This window comes from Netta rufina (genome assembly GCF_964035555.1).
Source record: "Netta rufina genome assembly, chromosome: 21".
Taxonomy (NCBI): Eukaryota; Metazoa; Chordata; class Aves; order Anseriformes; family Anatidae; genus Netta; species Netta rufina.
In genome coordinates this window covers 6,798,647-6,825,646 of record NC_140145.1, presented here as the reverse complement: position 1 = coordinate 6,825,646, position 27,000 = coordinate 6,798,647, and the positions used below count along the sequence as shown (strand labels likewise).

The following is a 27,000-nucleotide window of genomic DNA, read 5'->3' as shown; positions in this document are numbered from 1 at the left end:
AGCACCCTTCCCTCTGCATCTCTTCCACCAAGCAGGATCGTCTCCATTTGGCCCTCTCGGTAACTGATTAGCCCGTGTGATCCCTCCAGTCCTAATACACGGGGTTATTTATAATCCCCCCAGCAGTCGGGGCTGTGGATTACTTCAGGCGACGTCTCCCCAGCACTTAATGGCTATGAAATTGCATTGCTTTTCCTGGCTTTTAGGCAAATTTCTGCAGCATGAGCAGCTGCTTTGCTATCAGTGGGGACTATCTCACCCCTCTCTTTCGGCTCTGATTTAATCTCTCCCCTCTGCAATGTCTCTCCCATCAGCGTATCGCTTGTTGCTGTTTCAGCGTGCATTACCCCGGAGAGGGCAGTGACTGAGAGCTCAGGCTCCGCATGTTCCCGTTCAAGCGAGGAGAACGAAGACGATTTCATCCCAAATTAATGCCTCAAAGAGGAGGCAGCCTCTGACATTAATCGGTGTGTACGCGGTGACTCATCCCGTCTGCAGGAGCGACGCGAGGTCTGGGCAGCATCCGCGCTTCTGGTGGAGACATCAAAGAGCAACACGGGAGCGATCAAGTGACGGGCAGGCAGGAGAAGCAGCGCCGCGGTAGGATGGAACTGAAGAAATTACAGGGACACCACCCTGAGTTCCCCCAAGCCCCCAGAGCTGGGGTATCCGGACACCGGGGAGCTGCCCTCGGGAGCAGACACGGGACAGGGGGGTGGAGGGCAAGAGCGTGGTGGGTGCAGAATGGATTTGGACCTTGTTAATCACTTAACCTGCAGCCAGATTTGTTGGCGTGTGCTTGCAGGAATCCTGTGGATCCGTACCCAGGGTGAGGGCTGTGTCCCCAGCACATCCCAATGATGTGCAATGATGTGCTGCCTCACTGACAGCAGGCACTGGGGATGTTTTGGGGCGAAACACCCCGACTGCAGCACTGTAGAGGAGGGGTGTTCATCCATCCAGTGCCACTGAGCTGGAGAAGAGCCCTCGGGAGGGGGGACAAGGAAGGTGTCCCCACGGTGTCGGGACGCCCCACAGCATCGGAACACCCTGCCCCTCATTTCACAGCAATGCCTGCAGCCGTTTCCGACTCAAGGCTGCCACAGGCAGCTGACACACACCCCAGGGGCCTCCTTTCCCATTCCTCCCTCTTCCTGAATCAGGCGCTGCGAGGAAGGACAGCCCCTCCGTGTCCGTCTGCGTGGAAGTGGAAAACCCAGAGCAGCACGGGATGGGGGCTCCCGCAACCCCCCAGCACCCTCGGGACCGCTGCTGGCTGCATCTCCCCCCTTTTTTCCCTTCCCACCCAAGCAATGGCGATGCCCAGAGCTGGCCCCAAAACAACGGGGCCACGGGGCGAGGCGGTTCCCGGTGCTGCCGGGGCGGTGCCGGTGCCCGGGGCGGCGCTGGTTGGGGCGAGGCGGAGCGGTGGTGGAGCTCCCGTGGGTGCCCCATGGGGTGCTGAGGGTTGCCCATGGCTGTCGGTGCGGGGTTGCTGCTGATGGCCGGTTCTTTCGCCGCTTTCCGCTTGTTGAACCGGGGCTTGGAGCGTTTGGTGCCGCCACCTCCTTCGGCTCGGCGCAACCGCTGGAAGTGGCGAAACATCTGGACCTCGTTGGCACACAGCGTGCTCAGCAGCAGCGGGGCGCTGCTGGGGTGAGCGGCTCTGTGGGGGCACCCAGAGGGGTTGGGGGGACATGGGACAACCGGGCTGTCCGGGGATCCCGATGGGAACTTGGGGCTGAAGTGCAGGGAGGGAAGCGCCGAGGGGGTTTGGGTATGTGGAAAGGGGGAATTGGGGTGTTAGGGGATGCTGGGGGGGTTGGGGAGGGGGTGGATGGGATGCTGGGGGGGTTGGGGGGAGTGGAGCATGTGGGGTGCTGAGGGATGGAGGGGTACAAGGGGATTTTGGGGTAGCAGGGGACGGGGAGGCTCTGGGGAGGGGGGGAGCGGGAGGACAGCGTGGCTATGGGGAGGACAAGGGGGACAAGAGGGTGCCGGGGGGGTGAGCAGCACCAGGTGGGCACCCGGGACGCTGGAAGGGAAGCAGGGGGGCAGAGGCACTGCCCAGCACTCGCAGCCCCTCTCCCCGCAGGTTCTACCTCTACCCCGAGCTGCACGAGGACATGGTGGGCACGCAGCCGCCCGGGGCGCGCAGCTTGGTGGCCGTGTCCGTAGGTGAGGCCGGGGGGGGAGTGGGCTGCCCCCTGCTTTGTCCCCGGGGGTCCCCAGGGGCCTGTCGGTGCCTGACGGTGCCACGTCCTGAGCAGCAACGTCTCAGGCACCCCAGACAATCGTCTTATTCTTGGCAAGGACAGTGGCTCCTTTCTGTCCCACGGCACCCGCAGCCGGGAGGTACTGGGCACCAGGCTGCCCACCACCGTCCTCGTTGGACAGCCAGGGCTTGGAGAATTCAAAAAGTGCCCAAATATGTGCTCAGCGCAGATCCCCCTAAAGCCTGGTGCTAAACTATCTAGCACGGAGGCCAGAAGTTTTGAGTCCTGCAGCTGTGTGAAGCCTGTCCCCCTCCTTGTCACCTTGCTGATCTGTCACTAGTTATGTGGTCAGTGCTGACAGGCTGCCCGGCATTGCCACAGCTCAGCAAGGAGATTTAACTACCCAAAACACCACCATTGGGTTGCTTTGGTGGCAGCAAATCCTGTAGCTGCTAGGGGCTGCAGGGATGTGGGGTGGGATCCGATCCTGGGGTGGAAACGGGTGGAAACAGGGGTCGAGTGCTGCCCTCATGGCCAGTCAGGTACTGAGCCTGCTGGGGAGTCCCCACATATTGCCCCCCCCCTTTCCTTGCTTACGGCCTCTCTGTCCCCAGGGTATTTCCTGGAAGACTTCGTGGACATGCTGTGCAATCAGAAATTTCACCAGTCCTGGGAGCTGCTCTTCCATCACTCCGTGGTGAGTCCGCCGGCTGCTCCCCGGGGCGCAGCGCTGGGTGGCAGCGGGTCTGAGGAGTGTCCCACTCATCACGAGGGAGGTGGCGAGGTGGGGACAGACCCCGATGCTTGTGGGACCTGAGTGGTCCGAGCCACAGCCTTACCTTTAATGTTCTGGGGGGGCTGATCCATGCCCCTGGCACAGACAGGCATGACCCAGGTGTCCCCGTTGGCACCAGCGAGCACCTCAGCTCCTGCCAGCTCTCGGCCAGCTGAGCAGCCACAGGAAGGGCTGCACACCCCAAACATCTCCTCCTTCCACCTCCTGCTCCTGGCTGCTCCCCGGGGTGCTTTCATTCAGGTCAAAGCTGTGGCCATGGGGCTTGGGTGGCTGCGGGCAGCCGTGATGCCCTCATATAAGTGCTCTCTGCCTCCCCCTGCTCCTCTCTGCACCTAGTATGGGTTTCTCCTTACTTGCCTCTGCTGTCTGGGTGCCCGAGCACTGCACACGCTGCAGGGCAGGGGGATGGCACCGTGCAGCTGAGCAGCCAAGCCTATTTTCCAGCAGGCTCCAGGGGAGGCATGGGGCTCTGCAGGGCATGGGGGACAGGAGGGGTGGCGGTGGGACCGTGCTGGGGAAGGCGATTTTCAGCCCTGCAGCTCTGCTGGCCACCGTTCACGAGTCAAAAGGTCATCTGCACAATAGAGCTAATTCAGGCCAAGACAGTGATTTAGCAAGCAGATAATCTTATTAGAGAGCCAATACAAATAACAGCATTAAGGGTATAAACTGCAGGAAGGTCTGAGCATGGTAGGGCACAGGCAGGCAGGGAGGGTGCGGGGCAGGATTGTACCCGCTTAGCCCCCACAGCCCTGTCCTCCAGGGCACCCCAGAGCTCCCTGAGAGGTGGCCACAGGGCTCTCATGTACCAAAGCTACTTAATTCCTGCCGTGTGCCTGTCCTGGGGAGAATCCCTGAGCCAGCAGCAGCCGTAGCCCTGGGCTAGGCATCTCCCTCCCTGCCAGTGCTGTTCGCTGTGTGCAGAACCACCTTGCTAGGCCACCACCAGCTGCGCTCCCCAGGCCACAAAAGCAGGGTTAGGTCTGCCTGTTCAGCTTCCTCTTTATCCCAGGGTTTATACAATTGTTTCCTTCTTCTTTTTCTGGGGAAAAAAAGCAAAACAAAACAAACACACACTCAGGTTTCACGCGGTGATGGAGAGACCTTATCTCGTGCCTGCAGCACTGCAGAGATGAGTGAAGCGATGACCAGCGGTTTGGCTCTGGCGTGACAACTGTTTCCAGCTCTGCTTCACGCCGTGCCCAAGCATAAAAGGCTCTGGCTTGCAGCAGCTGAGAGCAACCAGCACCTGGGTTCAGCCTCTCTCCTTTCTCCTCCCAGGTGATTGTCTGCTTCGGTATCGCGGTGCTGCTCCATCAGTACATGGGCTTCGCCTTCGTGGCCTTGCTGGTGGAGATCAACTCCATCTTCCTCCACCTGCGGCAGATCCTGCTCATGGCCGACCTGGTGCACACCACCTGCTACCGCCTCACCAGCATTGTCAACCTGGGCACCTACGTGGTGTTTCGCATCACCACGCTGGCCTGGATGACGCGCTGGCTGCTCCTCAACCGGCAGCAAGTGCCCCTGGCAGCCTACACTGTGGGCATGGTGGGCATGGCAATCATGATGCCCATGAACATCATCCTCTTCTACCGCCTGCTGCGTAGTGACTTCTTCAAGTCCAGCCGGGACGTGCGGCGGGAGAAGGAGAAATAGCTCCATTCCCCGCGGGCCCCGGGGGATGAGCAGCTGTGAGCCCGTGGATGAGGACAGCAGAGAGCTGTGGAGAGTGAGCACGGCTATTTCAATGTCTTGCTTGGAGGGGCTGCACAGACAGAGCTTCTGGGCTTGTGGCTGCAGACACTGGGCAGAGAAGGTGCTCACGGACCAGGCACTGGGGCACTTCGGATGATGTGGTTGGATGACCCAAGCTGCACAGAGAAGCCCCAAGGGCTCTCACAGCTCCACAAAGCACTGCTGAAATGAGAAGGGAGCAGGGAGCCCCATTTCCCTGCTGCTCTTCTGGACATACAAACACCACCATGTGTTTATAACTCTTTTGGAGCTGCACCTGCAGCATCCCAACACCCCGGGGGACACTGCACTCAGTCCTCTGCTGTCTCTGGCACTTCCCATGGGAGCACCAAGGCTTCACCCTCGAGGCCAGGGCCAGTAAAAGCCAAATCCTGCATTCATGAGTCCTCCCCAAGGAGATTGTCCCAGGTGGGTAATGGAGGGAGAGGCTTAGGCTGTCCGTGTCAGATGCTGCCTGCTGCAGGTTCTGGGGTGGGAGAAGTGGAGCAGCAGAACTGTGCTCGGGGACAGGCTGCTGACTTCTCCTGACAACTGGAACTTTTCCAGTGTTGTTTTGTTCCCAGACCTTTTAATTCCCCATAAATGTGTGTGGGAGAGCACGAGCTGTGTGCCAGGATGCTATGTGACGGTCACTTCCCACATAATGGGGCTTTTTCAGATGGGCCAGATTTGGCATCTATTAGGAATGAAAAGTCCTGCTGCAGAGCACAGTGTAATGGTCTTTAACCAGCAGCACGAGCTCTTATTAACACAAGTTTTTTAATAAACGGCTGCAAATGAAACAGCTCAAGGCGAAGAGGCTTAGCAGGGAAAAAGGGGCTCTGCATTCCAGCCTGCTCCAGGGGTGTCATTGCTCAGCACTGGCTTCCTATCCTGTATCTCCTTGCTCCAGAGTAAAAATATATACCATACACTGGCCCAGACTACCTCTCCAGGGATTTTTGTTCCCTCTCCTTTCTATGGAGGAAGATTAAGGTTTCTCCTGTTCCCTGAGGCGAGGGAGGGTGCACTTTCTGCAGGCTGGCACCTGGGAAGGGTTGCAGGCATTCGCAACCCACAGGGTGAGGAAAGTGCCTGCTGAGAAATAGGGCAGGCTGAAGGGCAGTCGCACGCAGGGTATGGATCTCATGGCTTTGCTGCTCTCATTCCTGATACTGGTTGCAGCAAAGCAAGAAGGAGCCTTGCAATTTGCTCTGCATGTACCTCAGGCTTTCCTGGAACAAGGAATTAGAAGTTTTAACACATACACATACACTTTTCCTTTTCCCTCACTTATTCTCCCACACTGAACTCTTCCCAACAGCCCAGCACCACATAGCAGGGCAGGATTACCCCAGTCAGGGTTATGTGTATTTGTTTTCAGAAATGCACTGGATCTGTTGTGCTGTATGCGTGGCAAATAACCTTTTGCCTCAAAATCTTGAGGTAGAATGTTATTTCTAAATCTGGTTTGAGGGACGGGCTGAAGCAACGGGCCACACGCTGCTAGGAGCAGGCAGCACTAGTTTTGAGGAGGAAAATATGGGCACAGAAACACACACAGAAAAAGACGAACAATGTGTGTGGGTAGGGGGAGGCCAGAGAACAATGCTTGGCCAAAGCTGCTTATGCTGTTAGTGGCACTTGCAGGTGCTGCAAGCACCTCCTTGGTGGTGTGTCACTGCGGGTGGTGGTTACATGGCTGTGATCCTCTCAGAGCTGCCTGCCAGTGCCTTCCCTTTGGTTTTACCCACTCACACGGTTTTGCAGGAGCTGCTCCCACAGCCCCTGTGGGAGTCTCAGAGCACCAACGTGCGCTCTGCGCTGCCCACACCAGGGCCATGTGTCCAGAGAAGTGCTACGGAGCTGGTGAGGGTTCTGGGACACAAATCCTGTGAGGAATGGCTGAGGGAACTGAGGGTGTTTAGTTTGGAGAAGAGGGGCTTATTGGTTTCATCTGAAGGGAAGGTGTATGGAGTTGGGGTTGGCCTCTTTTTGCAGATAACTGGTGATAGGACCAGAGGGAATGGCCTCATGTGCCAGGGGAGGTTCAGGTTGGAAATGAGGAGACATTTCTGCTCAGGAAGAGCAGCCAGGCACTGGGACGGGTTGCCCAGGGAGGTGGTGGAGCCACCACAGCCCCTGGGGGTGTTTAGGGGCTGTGTAGGTGTGGTGCTTGGGGACGTGTTTTATCCCTGGGGGCGGTTAGGGGCAGGTTGGTGGTGCTTGGGGACACGCTGCAGTGGTGGCAGTGCTGGCAGGGGGTGGTTGGGCCGGATGGCCCCGCAGGGCTCCTCCAGCAGTCAGGATTTGGGGGTTTTATGGCGAGCTTTGGGGGTGCCTCACGGCCCCAAGCCCAGGGCCAGGGGCTGCAGGCCGCATCGCGCCCGTGATTATCCAATCAGAGCCCGCTCCGAGCTGTCACCGCTCTCCTCTCCACCAATCAAAACCAGCAGAAGGCGGGACCCTCCCCCCCACGGGAAGCGCACCGCGAGCACCGTTCTTTCCCCTTTCCCTCTCTTTGCCCCGCCTCCCCACCCTTCCCCGCGCTCTGACGGGCTGGGATCGCTGTCCGTCAGGCTTTGCGAGCGCCGATTGGACAGACCGCAAGGCCGCGCGCCCCGCCCACATCCGGGCCTCGGAGGCGCGGCGGTGGTGGGGGCAGCGCCGCCATTGCGGGGGGGGAGCGCGGGGCAGCGGTGAGGGGGGACCGGGAACCGGGGGGGGGCCCGGGAGGGCCCGGGAGGGTCCGGAGGGGGCTCGTGAGGGGGTCGGGACCCCGCCGTGAGCCCGTGGTGCGTCTCCCCGCAGGTCCGTCGCCATGGCCGCCGTGTTCCCGTACCGCGGGGCCTGCGCCCCGGTGCCCAGCCCGCTGGCGCCGCTGCCCGACTACATGTCTGAGGAGAAGCTGCAGGAGAAAGGTGGGTGAGGGCCGGCCGCGGCCTGCCGAGTGGGCCCGGCCCGGCCTGACGCCGTGTTTTGGTTTCTGTGTCTCCGCAGCCCGCAAATGGCAGCAGCTGCAGGCCAAGCGCTACGCCGAGAAGAGGAAATTCGGCTTCGTGGACGCGCAGAAGGAGGACATGCCCCCCGAGCACGTCCGCAAAATCATCCGCGACCACGGCGACATGACCAACAGGAAGTTCCGCCACGACAAGCGCGTCTACCTGGGGTACGGGACAGCCGCGCTCCCGGGGGATGCGCCGGGAGCTGCTGCCGTGCTGAGGGTGCTCGCTGAAGGGAGAGCCCGCCCTCCTTCCCTCAGTGTCAGCTGGGCACAGAAAGCAGCGTAGCAGGCCAGGCAGTTGTACTAGGATGGCAGTGAGGAAGAGGATCAGCAAAGGATTTTGTTGCTTTAAGTTTTTGAGAAAAAAACACCGTGCTGAATCCTGAGAGGGTCTTGGGGGGGAGCATCAAGTAGTCAATATGGTTTGGGATGATTAATATACAAGATATTAATATACAAAAATATTTTTGATGGGATGTTTTTAACATGTAATGATCTCTGTGAAACCAACCGGTAGAAAACTTTCTGGTAATGAGATCAGTGAAGCGCAAGGATAGAAGGGGAAGTTTGCGGTGTTGTCACTGGAGGCCTTCAGGAGCAGGTTAGCTGAGCGGTTTTCAGGGCTGGTGGATGTACACGTGAGAGGGCTTCCAGCAGACAAATGCCTGTTTTCATGAGATCTCTTCTAACTGTGATACTCCTTGATTTCTGATTGTAGTGCTCTGAAGTACATGCCTCATGCTGTTCTGAAGCTCCTGGAGAACATGCCCATGCCGTGGGAGCAAATCAGAGACGTTCCAGTCCTGTACCACATCACCGGAGCCATCTCTTTTGTGAATGAGATTCCCTGGGTCATAGAGCCGGTGTACATCGCGCAGTGGGGGTAAGTGCTGCCTTCCTTAACCCCGGTGGGATCTTGTGAGCAAAGTCCCACGCTGATACCACAATAAAAGCGGTGCCTGACAGCCTCTGGTTTCTGCCAGGTCGATGTGGATTATGATGAGGCGAGAGAAGAGGGATAGGCGTCACTTCAAGAGGATGAGGTTCCCCCCGTTTGATGACGAAGAGCCACCTCTGGATTATGCCGATAACATCCTGGATGTGGAGCCCCTGGAAGCAATTCAGCTTGAGCTGGATCCAGAGGAAGATGCCCCTGTGCTAGACTGGTTCTACGACCACCAGCCGCTGAAAGACAACAGGAAGTACGTAGCACAACCCAGTGAGGGGTTGGGAGTGGGAAACAAACACTATTCACTACATAAATTACCTGTATGTAGTGGTATAAAACCTTTGCTTGTGCAACACTGGGCTATGTGTGATGTTGGTGTGGGGAGAAAAATGTCCCTCAAGGATAGGAGGGGGAATCTGACCACTGTAAAGCCATCCCTCGGTCTTCAGCATCTAGGGAGGGCAAACAAAGTCTGTCTGTCTCTTCATGGGTAATTGCTGAAACTCTGATGTGTCTTGCTGTGCCTGAGATGGAAACCTGGATTGTCTAGTTGGGATTTGAGTCGGTGGTTACTAAGAGTGCACTTACGAGAAGCTCCTGTATATGACTTCAGATGTTGGTGCCTCAGTTTGAGGCAAGGAACTGGACAGTTGTAATCCATAAAAGTTCTCAGCAATCCTGCAGCGTCTCTTTCTGTCTAGGAGGGGGCAGGAGTTGGCTGTCCTTAATATTTTCTGCAAATGGCATTCAGAGAAAGGTGTTGGGTTATTTGTGGTCCTTTAGTACGGGACCAGTTGTCTTCTGGCTGTACAGTGAGCGTCCCGTTCTGTTTCCCTGCAGGTATGTCAATGGTTCCACGTACCAGCGGTGGCAGTTCACCCTGCCCATGATGTCCACGCTGTACCGGCTGGCAAATCAGCTGCTCACCGACCTGGTGGATGACAACTACTTCTATTTGTTTGACCTGAAAGCGTTCTTCACCTCCAAGGCACTGAACATGGCTATTCCTGGAGGGCCCAAGTTCGAGCCTCTCGTTAGAGATATCAATCTTCAGTAAGTGTTCGATTTTGGAGGAAAGATACGTAATTACCTGAAGGGTCATGAGGGCTAATCTGTTATGTGCCTTGCCTTGGGTGAGATAATTCTGGGTCTTTGCTCAGGTTTATCATTGTCTGTGATGTGCTTGTTGCTTTAGACACCGAGTGATTCATAGGATGAAGAGAAGGCTAAAGGAAGGGCACAGATACTGCATCTTTGGTCAAAAATATTTGTGTTTCTGTCTTCTCGAGTGCTGGTATGACAATTTCTTTTCTTCTCATTTGAGGGATGAAGACTGGAATGAATTTAATGACATCAACAAAATTATCATCAGGCAGCCCATCAGGACAGAGTATAAAATTGCTTTCCCGTACCTGTACAATAACCTGCCCCACCACGTCCACCTGACCTGGTAAGTGCAGCAGTCTCGAGAGCAGGGAGAGGAGAAGGAAGCCATTGGGATGCTCTAATAATTTGTTCTGTGTTGCAGGTATCATACTCCCAACGTTGTTTTCATTAAAACCGAAGATCCCGATCTCCCAGCTTTTTACTTCGACCCCCTGATCAACCCCATTTCACACAGACATTCCGTTAAGGTGAGTCAGTGTTCAGGAGAGCCTCTGATAAACTGCATGTGTGGAGGTGTTTGGGCTTTAGCATCTTTTTATAATCTTGTTTCTGATAATGGCGCAGGTGCGTACATATTTCAGGAGAAAACATAAGCCTTTCTTTCACAAAAACAAAAATGTAGTTACTGTTGTCTTTTTTGTAGTTGCACAAAGATGTTTCCTTTCATCTCGAGGATAAAGTTCAATGCCTAAATAACAGTGTTGTTTTAGTATTGTCTCATAGGCTATTTATCTTTTTCATGGAGCTGACATTTCCCTAATTTACCTCTGTAACACCTAGCTCAGGGTCCAGTAGCCAGCCTTTAGGGCCATGAAGATGATCAGGGGGCTAGAGCACCTCTCCTGTGAAGGAAGGCTGAGAGAGCTGGGGCTGTTCAGCCTAAAGAAAAGAAGGCTGCAGGGTGACCTCATTGTGGCTTTTCAGTACTTAAAGGGGGGCTTAAAAAAAGATGGAAAGCGACTTTTTGCTCAATCAGATATTGACAGGACAAGGACAGATGGTTTTAAATTAAAAGAGGGAAGATTAGAGGTTAGGAGGTTTCACTCAGAGGGTGGTGAGGCACTGGAACACGTTGCCCAGAGGGGTTGTGGATGCCCCATCCACAACGTGTTGCATGTTTTCTGTATTTCAGAGTCAGGAGCCACTGCCTGATGATGACGAAGAGTTTGAGTTACCAGAGTTTGTGGAACCTTTCCTGAAGGACACTCCACTCTACACAGACAACACGGCCAACGGCATTGCCCTGCTCTGGGCCCCACGACCCTTCAACTTGAGGTCTGGGAGGACTCGGAGAGCTCTTGACATCCCACTGGTCAAAAACTGGTGAGTTCTTCCCAGGGGAAAAGGGTGTTCTAGTGTTTGTGACATTATTATTACATTACAATACAAATAAAATAAAGAGATCGTGTGGTGGGTGAGTGGCTGGCTTCTGGAGATTTCAGGAGGCTTTCTGGAGACTTATCATTTTATAAGGAATGTGAGTTACCTGGAAATTTGAAATCTATTTTATCCCTAGGTATCGTGAGCACTGCCCAGCAGGCCAGCCAGTGAAAGTGCGAGTCTCCTATCAGAAGCTTCTGAAATACTACGTTCTGAACGCACTCAAGCACAGACCCCCCAAGGCCCAGAAGAAGAGGTAAGCAAGGGCCTGTTCAGGAGGAGCTGCTGTAGGGGATGCAGCTGATGTTAGTCTCTTCTCTCCCCAGGTACCTGTTCCGCTCTTTCAAGGCTACAAAGTTTTTCCAGTCAACGAAGCTGGACTGGGTGGAAGTAGGCCTGCAGGTGTGTCGCCAGGGCTACAACATGCTGAACCTGCTGATCCACAGAAAGAACCTGAACTACCTTCACTTAGATTACAACTTCAACCTGAAGCCAGTGAAGACCCTCACCACCAAGGTATCGGTCTATGTGCTGTTCTACTCAAGAGTAAAGTATACCTGAAGGTTTTTAAGTAGCTGGTGTAGTAATAGTGAACACAGTGACTCAGTTGGTCAGTTGCTGTACAGACTGACCAAATTGGAGCTGTTCGACTCTTAGCTGGAGTTAAGAAGCACTTGAACAGTGCTCTCAGACATGGTCTGATTTTTTAGGTGGTCCTGTGTGAAGCCAGGAGTTGGATTCAGTGATCCTCATTGGTCCCTTCCAACTCTGGATATTCTCAGATTCTGTGGTTCTATGAAATCCTGAATCTTCGTCTTTCCTTTTCCAGGAAAGGAAGAAATCCCGTTTCGGTAACGCTTTCCATCTGTGCCGAGAGGTCCTGCGCCTGACTAAATTGGTGGTGGACAGCCACGTCCAGTACAGACTGGGAAACGTGGATGCGTTTCAGGTAGGCTTGATTCTTTATTTTCCTTGTTTCCTTTTAAAGGTGGAGAGGGGAAGTTGAGAGAAGGAATGGAATATCTGGATGGGCTTATATGGGATGCACAAAATGACTGTTGCAGTGTTACAAAAAAGAGGGAAGCAAAGAAAGCATTTGGCATTGAGTGAAATTCTGCTGTTATTCTAGTTCATAAGAGTTGATGATTGCATGAGTGACTGGTGGGAGCTTTGCACAGCCTAATACACTCTCCTCACAGCTGCAAAATAAGCCTGGCTTCTTGAGGCAATGTGTGCAGTGTTGATTGTTATCTCTGACTGTGCTCCTTGTGTTTCAGTTGGCAGATGGCTTGCAGTACATCTTTGCCCATGTAGGTCAGCTGACAGGAATGTACAGATACAAGTACAAACTGATGAGGCAGATTCGCATGTGCAAGGACCTGAAACATCTCATCTACTACAGGTTTAACACAGTAAGTTCCACTTCTCTGATGAGGTGGTGACCCCAAGTAAACTGACCGAGAGGGGATGGATCCTGGAGTGTCCATAAATGACCTCCTGTTACCGTGCCTCTCTTCTTCCAGGGGCCTGTGGGCAAAGGTCCTGGCTGTGGCTTCTGGGCTCCAGGCTGGAGAGTGTGGCTGTTCTTCATGAGGGGCATCACGCCACTGCTGGAACGCTGGCTGGGGAATCTGCTAGCCAGGCAGTTTGAAGGTCAGCACACTGTGTAAATCTCGGACATGGGAGGATTGTCTGCTAAAGATTAATGCTGTTTACTTGCTAGCTTAAACTCAAGGTTTCTGTTTCAAGTGGTGATTTGAGTCCGTGTTCCTTGTCAGCCCCAGCAGCTATTGTCCTGTTTAGAGCTCTTACAAGACCAATGCCCCCACAGTAGATTATAAATGGAAGTGGGATTCTCTGATCCGTAGTGCTCTGGGGTCTGTAGCACCCTGATCAATTATTCCAAACTCATCAGTAATGTTGTAGCAGTTAAACTTCTTCAGATACCCTGCACCTCTTTGCAGGACACTCCTTTAATACAAAGAAGAGGGGCACTGCCCTCTTCTAATGTCTGAACTGCTGAAGTACCTTGTTTTCTGCAGGCCGTCACTCAAAGGGTGTAGCAAAGACTGTCACAAAGCAGCGCGTGGAGTCTCACTTTGATCTGGAGCTGAGGGCAGCCGTTATGCATGACATTCTGGACATGATGCCAGAAGGGATCAAACAGAACAAAGCCAGAACCATCCTGCAGCATCTGAGCGAGGCTTGGCGGTGCTGGAAGGCCAACATCCCCTGGAAGGTAAGTCCCTCGCTTGGCCTTTCTTTTCAGTTCAATTATAACATCTCTTAGGGTGAACTGCTCTCATTAAGGTTCCCGCTCCTGTTTCCCTCATATTACTGTCCCTCCCCAGGTTCCTGGGCTGCCCACTCCTATTGAGAACATGATCCTGAGGTACGTGAAGGCAAAAGCTGACTGGTGGACAAATACAGCTCACTACAATAGAGAGCGTATCCGTCGCGGTGCCACTGTGGACAAGACTGTCTGTAAGAAGAATCTGGGCCGGCTGACCAGACTCTACTTAAAAGCTGAGCAGGAACGACAGCATAATTACTTGAAGGTACTTTGGTCCTGCCTGAGGTTGCCTAAATTTGTGCTGTTTTTATAAGCAGGCTTTCACTGACTAATCATGTTGTCGTGGTTGTGCAGGATGGGCCTTACATCACAGCAGAAGAGGCTGTTGCTGTGTACACAACCACAGTGCACTGGCTGGAAAGCAGGAGGTTCTCACCCATTCCATTCCCACCTCTGTCCTACAAGCATGACACCAAGTTGCTCATATTAGCTCTGGAGAGGCTGAAGGAAGCTTACAGGTAAGCGTTGGGAAGTGACTGAGTTCTGCCAAGGGTCAGACATCTGCACTGGGAAGGGCTTCTGAAAGTTTTGTTGTCCGTTATTCCTGAAATTGAGTACACCGTAAAACTGACCCTGATGGCCAGGTAAAGGCTGTAGGTTGTGGTGCTGCCAAGGCTGCCGGGGGGTTCTTCATGGACTCTGCCACTTGGGGAAAAACAATGCCATGTTTCTGGGGGCTGTTGGGCAGCTGGGGAATGTGGATTGTGAAGAATTACAGATCTTGTCTTGACCCACTTGGTTGATGCTGTCTTTGATTTAATGCAGCAGCCATTAGTTTTGTTCATGCTTGGGTGTGTGAGCTGTTCTTTATCACTTGCAGTGTGAAATCTCGCCTGAATCAGTCGCAGAGAGAGGAGTTGGGCTTGATTGAACAGGCTTACGATAATCCTCATGAAGCTCTGTCCAGAATCAAGCGACACCTTTTAACTCAGAGAGCCTTCAAGGAGGTGAGCATCCTGGTCAAAGCCAGAGAACACTAAAAACTTAAGCTGTGTGCTACCAAGACTATCAAGAGACTTGACAGGTGTTTTCTGTAAATGCAGGCTTCAGCTTTACCTTCTCTTTTTTAGGTGGGTATTGAGTTCATGGATCTCTACAGCCACTTGGTTCCTGTTTATGACGTTGAGCCCTTGGAGAAAATCACAGATGCTTATCTGGATCAGTATTTGTGGTACGAGGCTGATAAGCGAAGACTCTTCCCTCCTTGGATCAAACCTGCTGACACCGAACCTCCTCCACTGTTAGTGTACAAGTGGTGCCAAGGTTAGTGAGGGCTTGTATTCCCTGATAAAAATGAGTTCTGTTAATGTGAGCTTGCTGCTTAAGAATCCCCTTGTCTGAAAGTTGCAAATATGAAAACTCAGCAATAGTACAGTTAGTTATTAGGCTCAAAAGCTGTATTTTGTAGGTTAACCATAGCATTTGTGGTTGACTGTGTATTTCTGTTTCAATTTCTGGATGGATTGGAGGGAACGGAGGCTGCAAATCAGGTGTTACAGGAAGCACGCTGATTTTCCATGCCCAGAATGGTGCTTCTGCACTCTGAGAATTGCCTTGTCAGCTAACATGACGTGCTTGTTTGTCTCCTCAGGCATTAATAACCTGCAGGATGTTTGGGAAACAAGTGAAGGTGAATGCAACGTCATGCTGGAATCTCGATTTGAGAAGATGTATGAAAAGATTGACCTGACGTTGCTCAACAGGCTGTTGCGTCTCATTGTTGATCACAACATCGCTGACTACATGACAGCCAAAAACAACGTGGTCATCAACTACAAGGTGATGATTACTGTCAGAAAAGGGGGGGTGTGGACTGTAAAATTCAGAAATCTGAGACCCATGGGTAGGAGGGGGGACACAAGGCTTGGCAAAGAAATAAGTGATTAGGGAGTAAGGAAACTGTACTGGATCCTGGTGAAAAGCAGCTGCTCACACAAAGGTTTTTGGTGTATTGTGCCAGTCAGGTTCTCACCCTTTTCCTTCTGTTACTCAGGACATGAATCACACCAACTCCTATGGGATTATTCGTGGGCTGCAGTTTGCTTCCTTCATTGTCCAGTATTACGGGCTTGTGATGGACCTGCTGGTGCTGGGCCTGCACCGTGCCAGCGAAATGGCTGGGCCTCCCCAGATGCCAAACGACTTCCTCAGCTTCCAAGACATTGCCACTGAGGTGGCCCATCCCATCCGCCTTTTCTGCAGATACATCGACCGCATTCACATCTTCTTCAGGTGAGAGCTCCACAGGGCCCTGCTTTCCTCTGCTTAACTTTTGTTCTGGCATCTTGCAGTGGATGTTGTGAAAGTAGGAATTAGTATGCTTCTACTCCAGGATTTTTTTTCAACTCTGCTAAGAAATATTGGGAATACTTCAACTAACAGATGTTCCGCAACAATTGGGTGTCCAAATGCCTCCTCTTGCTTTCCCAGTTCACGATATTAAGAGGAGAGCTTTGCTGAATCAGTAGAAAAGCAACATCAAAAGTCAAATTGATTTTCCACAGCTAAATAAGCCTCCTGGGGCTTCCTAGCAAGTGGATGTAACGTTTTGTGTCTGTTCATGGAAAGATAACCCAGTCAAGGGTTGGTCTGTGCTAATGAAACTGAAGTCCCTTTCAGTGGGAAGATGGAGGAATTGGATAGTTAGCTTCAGACATGCAACAGCAATCAACTTATCCCTAAGCAGGTCCTAATCTTTGTGGGCAGAGTGGTGGTCTGACAAGATGGTCATATAACTCCAGCTTCTCTTCTGCGCGTTTCCAGGTTTACAGCAGATGAGGCAAGAGACTTGATTCAGCGCTACCTGACAGAGCATCCAGATCCCAACAACGAGAACATCGTAGGCTACAACAACAAGAAGTGCTGGCCCCGGGATGCTCGGATGCGCCTCATGAAACATGATGTCAACCTGTAAGTGCTGCAAGCTGGAAAAAACAAGGAGCAGGGTGGTGGGAAAATTAGTTGTGATAAATAAGTGTTGAAGCCTGGCAGACAGGTGCTCAGGAAAAAAAAAATAAAAAAAAAGATGAAATGAGGAGGTTTGTGCCATAATTCTGACAGTGGATGATGGATGTGAGAGACTGTGGTGCTAAGAAAGCCCTGAAAGCTTGCCCAGTTTGTATTTCACCGTGGTAACAGACAGCCTGGCCTCACTGTGCATGCCTTGTTTTTCAGGGGTCGTGCTGTTTTCTGGGATATCAAGAACCGCCTGCCTCGATCAGTCACCACAGTACAATGGGAGAACAGCTTCGTCTCCGTTTACAGCAAGGACAACCCCAATTTGTTGTTTAACATGTGTGGTTTTGAGTGCCGTATTTTGCCCAAATGTCGCACCAGCTACGAGGAGTTCACCCACAAGGACGGTGTCTGGAACCTGCAGAATGAGGTAGGGTAAGAGTTAGGCTGGGAGAGGAGGCCCTGCTGGGACTCTTAGCATCAGAGCAGGGCTTACACCTGCTGGGGGGGGGGTCTGCATTTACCAGCTGTGTTCCTGGGACCAGTGGCAGGTAGAGCTAAAAGGAACTCAGTGAGGGATGGGGAATCCTTGGTCAGGGGTGAGGGGGGGATCCAAAACTGTAGAGGTGCTGTTCAGCCTGTTGCCTTTCATGTTTGATGAATCCCTGATGGCAAGAGCTCACTTTATTGCTTGCCTTGTCTTGGATGGAGGGCTCCCAGGAAGGAACTGATAGCCCTGTGCTCTTGCAGGTCACCAAGGAGCGCACAGCCCAGTGCTTCCTGCGTGTGGATGACGAGTCCATGCAGAGGTTTCACAACAGAGTGAGGCAGATCCTCATGGCCTCTGGCTCTACAACCTTCACTAAGGTAAGGTGGGAGAAAGGTGTGAGAGAGCTTTCTGCAGATGCTTGGGGAACAGGCTGAGAACCGAGCCCTTGTTTTCCTTCCTAGATTGTCAACAAGTGGAACACAGCTCTCATTGGCCTGATGACGTATTTCCGGGAAGCTGTTGTGAATACTCAGGAGCTGCTTGATTTGCTGGTGAAGTGCGAGAACAAAATCCAGACTCGAATCAAAATTGGGCTGAATTCCAAGATGCCTAGCCGTTTCCCACCGGTGGTGTTTTACACCCCTAAAGAGCTGGGAGGGCTGGGCATGCTCTCCATGGGCCACGTTCTCATCCCACAGTCTGACCTGAGGTGAGTTGTGCTGCCCTATCCTAAATGCCCACAAGGTTTGCATGTTCTGATAAATAATTCTTTGCCATAAAAATATCTGAGAATGCTAAAGCGTGACTTGGTAAAGAGAGAGGTTGTCTTCACAGTAGGTCATGGCAACGTGACTTGCAATGTCCCATTGCTCCCACCTCACTCTTCTGCCTCTTCGCTCCAGGTGGTCCAAGCAGACAGACGTCGGCATTACTCACTTCCGCTCAGGAATGAGTCATGAGGAGGACCAGCTCATCCCAAATTTGTATCGTTACATCCAGCCATGGGAGAGTGAATTCATCGACTCTCAGAGAGTATGGGCAGAATATGCCCTCAAACGACAGGAGGCTATAGCCCAGAACAGGTACACGTTTCCATGAACACGTTTCCATGTGCAATCACATCTCAGCTGGGCGGGGGCAGGCAGTGGTGTGAGGTCTGCTGCTGTCTCAGGGTTCTGCAGACCTTGTTGGGTCTGTGATATACGTTACAGGCTGCCTGCAGAGCTGCAGTCTTACCTCTGGAGGAGGCATGGGCTCTGCAAACAGATAGCACACCCATGGCACAGTTTAAGATAAATGATATGCCAGATGGTGCCAGGAAAAGCTGACATCAGACCCGTTTGTGCAGCTAGTTCTGCTCACTTACAAGGGCAAGCTTTTCCTTTTGGCTGTTTGATATCAGCCTGTTCACAGTAAAAGCTGTGGAAGCTTTGAGCCTCTTGAGTGCTTGGCATTTTAGAACCTCCTGCCAGAGCCCTGAGGTCTGTATCATTTCTTTGATCTCATCAACTGAAATATTCATTAATGTGTTGTCATAAAATGGAGATGTAACAAAGTGTGGGGGCTGTCTTTTCTTCAGGCGTCTGACACTGGAAGATCTGGAGGACTCATGGGACAGGGGGATTCCTCGTATAAACACACTTTTCCAGAAGGACCGGCACACCCTAGCATATGATAAAGGATGGAGAGTCAGGACTGACTTCAAACAGTATCAGGTATTGACAGGGACTTTCTCTGGCTGATTGTGAAGTTCAGACTTGATCTTAGATTTTGCCCAGCCTGCATTGCCCAATAGCACTGGCAGAATTCACGTTGCAGATGAGCTGTGTCTTCCAGGACAGAGTATGTGAGGTTTTTCACTTGTTAGCTGGCATCATCATCTTGCTTCCTAAAATTAACGCAGCACAGTTAAGAGATCTGAATGCAAAGCTGCTCACTTGTGGGCTGTTTTTCACAGGTCCTGAAACAGAACCCGTTCTGGTGGACACATCAACGTCACGACGGGAAGCTCTGGAACCTGAACAACTACCGCACGGATATGATCCAGGCCCTTGGTGGAGTGGAGGGCATCCTGGAGCACACTCTCTTCAAGGGCACTTACTTCCCCACGTGGGAGGGTCTGTTCTGGTAAGAGAAACATTCATCTGGCGTTGTCATGCAAACTGGAGCTTAGTGATGCACCCGGGAGGAGTTCATGGCTCAAGCTGTACTGATCCTGCTTTGAGTGTGTTCTGTTTTCCAGAAGTGCATTGTACAGCTCAGTTGTGAAGGGTACCCGGAATTGTGCTCTGACTGAATTTTCACATGTGAATTCATGGAAATTTATTTCCCTGAAGCAGTCTTTCTCACTCCTGGTGTGCTTGTTCCATGCCTCTATTATATGTGGTGCGTGGCAGTCAGCTGTGATGACGCGATTGATTGTCATTTCTAGGGAGAAGGCCAGTGGCTTTGAGGAGTCCATGAAGTGGAAGAAGCTGACAAACGCCCAGAGATCTGGTTTGAATCAGATTCCAAACAGAAGATTCACTCTGTGGTGGTCTCCTACCATTAACAGAGCCAATGTAAGTATCTGGAGCTTGCCTGTAGAAACTTCTGCTGAGTTGAGAGCAGTTAACAAATCCTTCAGAACTCCTCTTGCAGATGAACTGTAGATGTAAGCCTCCTCAACAGGAGCAGTTCTGTTCTCTAAACTTGACCAGTTGTGCTGTTGCCTGTTCTCACAGCTGTTTTTCCTTTGCAGGTGTATGTTGGGTTTCAGGTGCAGCTGGATTTGACAGGTATCTTTATGCATGGCAAGATCCCCACGCTGAAGATTTCTCTCATTCAGATTTTCCGAGCTCACTTGTGGCAAAAGATCCATGAGAGCATTGTAATGGATTTGTGTCAGGTGAGCAGTACGTGAACAAGGTTTGTTTCTGTGCATTGCAGACATGTTCCTTGTGTACCAACAGCCTCCTGCTCACAACAGTAGCAAGGCTACTCCTCCTGCAATTCAGTAGGGAAGGGGAGGAAACTAGATTTTCCTGGGCATCTGCCAGGTCTTTGCTGAGGGTAGACTCTTTTAGCTAGACTGTTTGAACACAACTCACCTTTGACTGCCTTTTCCCCAGGTGTTTGATCAAGAGCTGGATGCTCTGGAGATTGAGACAGTGCAGAAAGAGACAATCCATCCCAGGAAGTCATACAAGATGAATTCCTCGTGTGCAGATATCCTTCTCTTCGCTTCATATAAGTGGAATGTGTCACGTCCATCGTTGCTTGCAGATTCCAAGTAAGTGCTTCCCTTTCTCTGTCCTTGATCTAGCTGCAGAGAAGGAGCTGCTGAGGCTGTCATCCTCAGCTGGAGGATCTCTCTCGGGCACCTTTGGTTTTCTTTGGGGACCCAGGAGGACACGATAACACCTGGCAAAGAGCAGGGCTAGTTTGGGTAGGTGGTTGGTACACCTCTAGCACTGCCTTCTGGAAAACATGAAGAGCATCTCTGCTGCTCTTCCCTCTTCCATTTGCCCTTTACCATGAGCCCAGCCTCAGGAGCTCTGAGTAGTTCTTCAGGAAACTCCGGGGAGCTGTGCCATCCTGGGCCCATGGTGTGGAGTAAACTGGACACTTACCTGCACCTCTGCTGTGTTCACTTAATTGAATCCTCAGCAGACATTCCCTGGGATAGATGCTGCTCATTGTGCAGTAGATGAGTAGCCATGTAGCATTATTAACAGCTTCTGCATTCAGATGCTGTGTGAAGAGAGCAGTGGAAACTTTCTTTTCAGGAACGTATGCAGACAGCAGCCGGCTTCAGTAATCAGATTTGGTAGCAGTTACTCTCTGCCAAAGAGATAAGTAGCAATTGCCTGAGAGTTTTGTGCCAGATAAGTTATTCTGGCTTGCTTTCTCCTTAGAGATGTGATGGACAGCACCACCACTCAGAAGTACTGGATTGATATCCAGCTGCGCTGGGGAGATTATGATTCCCATGATATTGAGCGCTACGCAAGAGCCAAGTTCCTGGACTACACTACAGACAACATGAGTATCTATCCATCTCCCACCGGTGTGCTCATTGCCATCGATCTGGCCTATAACTTGCACAGGTAAGATCTGCACCGTCTGTATTTTAACTGTAATTGGTAGTTCCTGGATGTCTTACTGCATCTCTGAATTGGGCTGCAGTCCAGGCAAGGGTGTGAGGGAGGAAGGCAGAAGCTGGAGGTAGGCACTGAATGGGATGAGGCATCTAGGCAGCTCTGTCACTGATGTCTGCTGTAACAATGGTTCCGTCCTCCCAGTTCACTAATCAGTTGTTTTCTTAGGGGTTCTCTGCCAGACTGCTCCTGGAGGTCAGGGACAGGCCTTGTTTAAAAGCTGTCTGCGAAAGGGGGCAACTGTTCTTCACTGGGGGGAACTAGGGCTATGTCGTTTAAAGCAGACTTCTCCAGTGGGCCAATTAGAGAAGATGAAACCTTTCTGAGATCACAACATGTGTGTGCTCTAGTTTCTCACTGAGAGGAAGCATAGGGAAAAGCTATAGGTGAACAGCTCCAAGAACATCGCAGAAGTTAGTTATCAGCCCGCAGAAAGGAGCCTGGCTGCTGCATGGCAGGACTTGTGCATAGCTGTTGTTGCATCATCTTAGAGCCGATAGCAACAACTGTTTCTGTCTGTTTTCTTCTTCAGTGCGTATGGGAACTGGTTCCCTGGGAGCAAACCTCTGATCCAGCAGGCTATGGCCAAAATTATGAAGGCAAATCCTGCGCTGTATGTGTTGAGAGAACGAATCCGCAAGGGGTTGCAGCTGTACTCATCTGAGCCCACAGAACCGTACCTTTCCTCTCAGAACTATGGAGAGCTCTTCTCCAACCAGATCATCTGGTTTGTGGATGACACCAACGTGTACAGAGTGACCATTCATAAGGTGAGGCCAGGGGGCACCTTCAGAGGGAAGGAATAAGGACTGTAAATGTCCTTTGCTGGGGATGATTGTGGAGGCATGCATGATGGAAAACTAGGAATCAGCATGGGCCTACTTTTTTTCTGCAATGTGCACAGAGCAGCTCTTTCCAGTTTCAGTTTCCAGTACAGTTTCTAGTACAGTTCTTGCTCAAAGCATGTGGCAAGTCAGTTGTTGTGCAAGTGTGTGGATAAGCTGCATTCGTCTCACTCAACTTTCACTTGTTTCCTCAGACTTTTGAAGGGAATTTGACCACAAAACCTATCAACGGAGCCATTTTCATCTTCAATCCCAGGACCGGACAGCTCTTCCTGAAGATCATCCATACATCTGTGTGGGCAGGACAGAAGCGTCTGGGACAGGTGGGGCCTGCCTGCTTTTTGTGCTTTGGGCAGTGAGGCAGGGCTGGGCTCTGGTGTCTTGGAATATACAGTTGAGTAGAAGGCATCGTGAAGGTGTTTAGCTTCCCGCCTCCCAACAGGTTTGGAGCTCCAATTGTCAGTGTGTAACCTGTGCTCTGGCAAACGTTTGCATGGGATAAAGAAGTAAGAAAGCAGGCGTTGATGTTGCAAGGTTTTTGAGGCTCTGGGGTGTACAGAGCCTATGTCGACAAGCAGGACTTGAGAAACAGCGCTGTGCTGACTGTTGCAGCAAATCACATTGCTCTTGGATGAACATCCAGTGCAGCGAAAAGACACTGAGGTGATGAAGCCAGGGAGGTGGTGTAATCAGCTGTTTTTTCTCAGCCAGTCAGGAGTAACTGAGCTCCAGGAATGGGAACTGCCCTCTGTGACCAGTGAGAGGGAAATGCTCGGCCTTGTCACTGATCTGAAACAAGCCATACATTTCTGATGTATTTTTAGGATTTGGTTTGAGCCTCTCTCATTCTCAGAAGTATGGAGACTTTGCTGTGAGCAGGGAGATATTCTTCTAACCCTGCTGTCTTTTTATAGCTGGCCAAGTGGAAGACTGCAGAAGAAGTGGCTGCCTTGATTCGATCGCTTCCCGTGGAGGAGCAGCCTAAACAGATCATAGTGACTCGAAAGGGCATGTTGGACCCACTTGAGGTAACAACGTACACACTGTTGTTTAAGGACGTTGTAAAATCATTGTGAGGTTGCAGAACTGTTCTGTGTTCCCGTGAAAGTCTTAATCTGGCCCAATGTTCTGCAACAGTGGTGAGTTAATTCCTCTTCTCAATAAACTCCAGGTGCACTTGCTGGATTTCCCCAATATTGTGATCAAAGGCTCAGAGTTGCAGCTGCCTTTCCAGGCCTGTCTGAAAGTGGAGAAGTTTGGTGATCTCATCCTGAAAGCTACTGAACCCCAGATGGTTCTCTTCAATCTCTATGATGACTGGCTGAAAACAATCTCTTCCTACACGGTGAGGACATGCATAGTCTGTACTTTGCTTTGCCACTGATACACAAACCAAAAGCCAAGGTTTCGGAAGTCCTTCCCTATTATTTACTCAAGAGCGCTTGCTCTTGGTCTGCGAGGATTTTTCTTCAGATTGATTCCACTGGCGCTTCTCATGTATTGTTGGTGTGCCCAAAGAGAGGAGTGGTGTGAAAGGGAGAAGAAAAAAAAAAACAACACACATTTTCTAACTAGCTGCATCTTTTTTTCTTCTCTAAGGCATTCTCCCGCTTGATTCTGATTCTCCGGGCACTACATGTGAATAATGATCGAGCCAAAGTGATTCTGAAACCAGACAAGACAACCATAACAGAGCCTCACCACATCTGGCCAACCCTGACAGACGAGGAATGGATCAAGGTGGAGGTGCAGCTGAAAGATCTGATCCTTGCTGACTATGGCAAGAAGAACAAGTAAGCCACTGTCCTGCTGCAGTAATCCTGTCAGCCTTTCCTTCCTGCTCTAAATACTGTGTGGCCCGAGCACTCCTTGTGCAGATAGAAGACTTTGAAAGGCTTTTGGCAATGAACTGTCAGAGTTGTAGGGAAATTAGTTATATTAATTGCTTTCTGGAAAGGCTGATAAAAATACTTGATCTGTGATTTCTGATCTGTGCATTGTGTGATTTGGTCCTTCCTCTTGTCTAAAATGTTTTGGTTTCGTTTTTTGTAGTGCCCTGACTGTGTTCCAAGCTTGTGCCCTCGTGAGAAGGGTCCGGTGTGTATTTTTGAAGTGCCTGACTTGAGTGAATTTTATCTTTCAGCGTGAATGTTGCATCCCTGACACAATCAGAGATCCGAGACATTATCCTGGGCATGGAGATCTCTGCGCCCTCTCAGCAGAGACAGCAGATTGCAGAAATTGAGAAGCAAACCAAAGAGCAGTCGCAACTGACAGCCACGCAGACCCGCACCGTTAACAAACATGGGGACGAAATCATCACCTCCACAACCAGCAACTACGAAACCCAGACTTTCTCCTCCAAGACTGAGTGGCGAGTCAGGTAGGGAGGCAGACAGCAGTGGAAAAGGTCAGAGTGCTCAGGAAGGACCTGTGCACCCTGTAACAGTTGTCTCCTCTTCACAGAGCAATTTCAGCTGCCAACCTCCACCTGAGAACGAACCACATCTACGTTTCATCAGACGATATAAAGGAAACAGGCTACACATACATTCTTCCCAAGAACGTGTTGAAGAAATTCATCTGCATCTCAGATCTGCGGGCCCAGGTGAGTGTGCAACAAGTCTGTTGTGGTGCTTCTCCGTGCTGCTGGGTTGTACACCAATCCTGGGCAGTCAGCTCCTGCTGCTGTCTCTAGGCTGGAGGTAGACACCGTTGATATTGGCTGAGAAAAGTTCTAGCCAGGTGCTGATGGCTTCCTTTGGCCAGACTTGGGAGGAAACTCGGCACAGAACAAAACTATGATCTTCTGTTCTAGTGAGGACCTCCTGAACAAGAGATACCTGCCATAGGACCTAAGAACAGGCCCACTGACGCTTACGTGGTTATAGGAAGTTTTCTTCTGGGCTCATAAAGTGTTTTTTTGTGTTCCTAGATTGCCGGTTATCTGTATGGAGTGAGCCCTCCTGACAACCCTCAAGTGAAAGAGATTCGGTGCATCGTGATGGTGCCCCAGTGGGGAACACACCAGACCGTGCATCTCCCGGGGCAGCTGCCGCAGCACGAGTACCTCAAGGTGAGCTGAGCTGCTCCCAGGGAGGGTGGAAGAAGATCACCCTCTCCTTAACAGAGACCTAAGGCGATGGAAGAATCTTGCTGCCACGCTCAGCCCCGACGCACTCACCTCAGTTACCTCTGCAGGGTGCCCTTGTTCTGTTGTGGATGCAGAGCTTCAGTGTCTCAGCTTGAAGTCTGCCTGATCTGGGGTCAGGTGGAAGGGAGAAGCCTGTAGTCCCCGTGTACCTTGCACCGTGCTTGAAGCTGTCTTGTTTTTAAACAGCTTTTGGTTCTCTCTTGGCTTTCAGTTTCTTTTTGTAAAGTAACCGATTTTCGCTTTCTTTTTATCAGGAAATGGAACCTCTGGGGTGGATTCACACCCAGCCCAATGAGTCCCCGCAGCTGTCACCACAGGATGTCACCACCCATGCCAAGGTGATGGCTGACAACCCCTCCTGGGACGGGGAGAAGACCATCATCATCACCTGCAGGTGGGAGGCAGCAGGGCTTCTGTGTCCCCCCTGCCAGGGCGGAGAGAAGCCAGGCTGCTGAGGGCACAGCTCTTGGGAACACGTTGAAGTCTCAAACTAAAAATGTGGCAGAAAGGGGAGCATTTGCTCATTTCTTGTTTCCCTCTGTCCCCGATTAATCTGACTTGCATCATCTCTCTGCTCTCCTTTCAGTTTTACCCCGGGCTCCTGCACCCTGACAGCCTACAAACTGACCCCGAGCGGCTACGAGTGGGGCAGGCAGAACACGGACAAAGGGAACAACCCCAAGGGCTACCTGCCATCCCACTATGAGAGGGTGCAGATGCTGCTCTCGGATCGCTTCCTCGGCTTCTTCATGGTTCCAGCGCAAGGATCCTGGAACTACAACTTCATGGGTGAGCCCCGGGAAGGGGACAGGAAGGGAGGCAACGCAAACAGCTTGGGGAGGAGAAGGAAATGGCTCCTTCGGCGAAGCATTCCTCACGTGTTGTGAAGCTTGACCTTCCTCTGAGCAGTTGGCAGGGATACTAGCATTGTGGTCTGACCTTTCCTTGGTACCAGTGCAGGGATGTCAGTTCTTAATGATTTGAGGCAGCAAGAGGGCAAACTCTGATGCAGGAGAGAAATCAGACGTAAGACCATTTTGTGTTTCCGGATTGTAGTGTCTGGTGTATTGCCACTGAATAATTAATATCTGTCAGGCAGAAGAGATGATGATGGGAAAGGGAAGCTGTGCCCAGTAGGGGTGGGTAGCAGGGAGCCCTGGTAGGAGGACATGAGCTTGGTGAACCATAGCCACAGAAGGGGTCAGGAAATGAAGAGGCTGGCAGACAAAATGCTTGACTTACTCTACAGGAAAGCACTGCGGGGGCATTGTAAGCCTCTGGGGGAGGGAGCCATGCAACACAAAGTGTGGAGACTTGCGGGTTTAAAACTTCTTCCACGCTCTGCTTAAGAATCCACTTGGGAGGGCAGAGGGCTTCGTTAAGCTCCTGATTGATAGGGCTTTCAGATGGGGACAGGAGGGAGCTGAAGGTGGAAGCTCTGGCTCAGCTGCGACTCTCTCTTCCAGGTGTTCGCCACGACCCCAACATGAAGTATGAGCTGCAGCTCGCCAACCCCAAGGAGTTTTACCACGAAGTCCATCGCCCCTCTCACTTCCTCAACTTCGCCCTGCTGCAGGAGGGGGAGGTTTACTCCGCCGACCGGGAGGACCTCTACGCCTAGCCCTGCTCCCCCCGGCACCCTTAGTACTGTTGATATTCAACAGCCTCCCCCTGCTTTTCCCATCCTCACACCCCCCTCGTCCCCCGTTCACCCCGCACGCGTTGTCTCGGTGGTTGTACCGTCTGTAGAGTGGCTTTAATAAACTTTTTTTTTTTTTTTTTAAACCAAGGTGAACGCCTCACTAGGGCAGCCCC

General features: G+C 51.7%; 2 protein-coding genes across 2 annotated transcripts; both read left to right on the top strand.

The window, feature by feature from the left end:
• Positions 1-1,344: 1,344 nt before the first annotated feature.
• On the top strand, positions 1,345-5,611 carry TLCD2 (TLC domain containing 2). Its single transcript, XM_084299651.1, has 4 exons — positions 1,345-1,656; positions 2,096-2,178; positions 2,831-2,913; positions 4,294-5,611. The coding sequence occupies exons 1-4, from the start codon at positions 1,475-1,477 to the stop codon at positions 4,669-4,671; spliced, it is 726 nt and encodes a 241-aa protein (XP_084155777.1). The 5' UTR covers positions 1,345-1,474; the 3' UTR covers positions 4,672-5,611.
• Positions 5,612-7,386: 1,775 nt separating this feature from the next.
• Positions 7,387-26,961, top strand: PRPF8 (pre-mRNA processing factor 8). Its single transcript, XM_084299677.1, has 43 exons — positions 7,387-7,448; positions 7,561-7,670; positions 7,750-7,918; positions 8,472-8,636; positions 8,737-8,955; positions 9,543-9,755; positions 10,027-10,152; positions 10,231-10,336; positions 11,002-11,192; positions 11,386-11,505; positions 11,576-11,765; positions 12,079-12,198; positions 12,527-12,661; positions 12,773-12,902; positions 13,292-13,488; positions 13,601-13,807; positions 13,897-14,060; positions 14,423-14,549; positions 14,673-14,865; positions 15,194-15,381; positions 15,596-15,834; positions 16,366-16,512; positions 16,777-16,987; positions 17,308-17,424; positions 17,509-17,756; positions 17,950-18,129; positions 18,627-18,762; positions 19,005-19,174; positions 19,479-19,608; positions 19,788-19,934; positions 20,158-20,318; positions 20,944-21,135; positions 21,719-21,956; positions 22,226-22,354; positions 22,946-23,059; positions 23,203-23,376; positions 23,631-23,824; positions 24,175-24,414; positions 24,498-24,639; positions 24,967-25,107; positions 25,440-25,579; positions 25,772-25,974; positions 26,652-26,961. The coding sequence occupies exons 2-43, from the start codon at positions 7,571-7,573 to the stop codon at positions 26,804-26,806; spliced, it is 7,008 nt and encodes a 2,335-aa protein (XP_084155803.1). The 5' UTR covers positions 7,387-7,448; positions 7,561-7,570; the 3' UTR covers positions 26,807-26,961.
• The last annotated feature ends 39 nt before the right edge of the window (positions 26,962-27,000 follow it).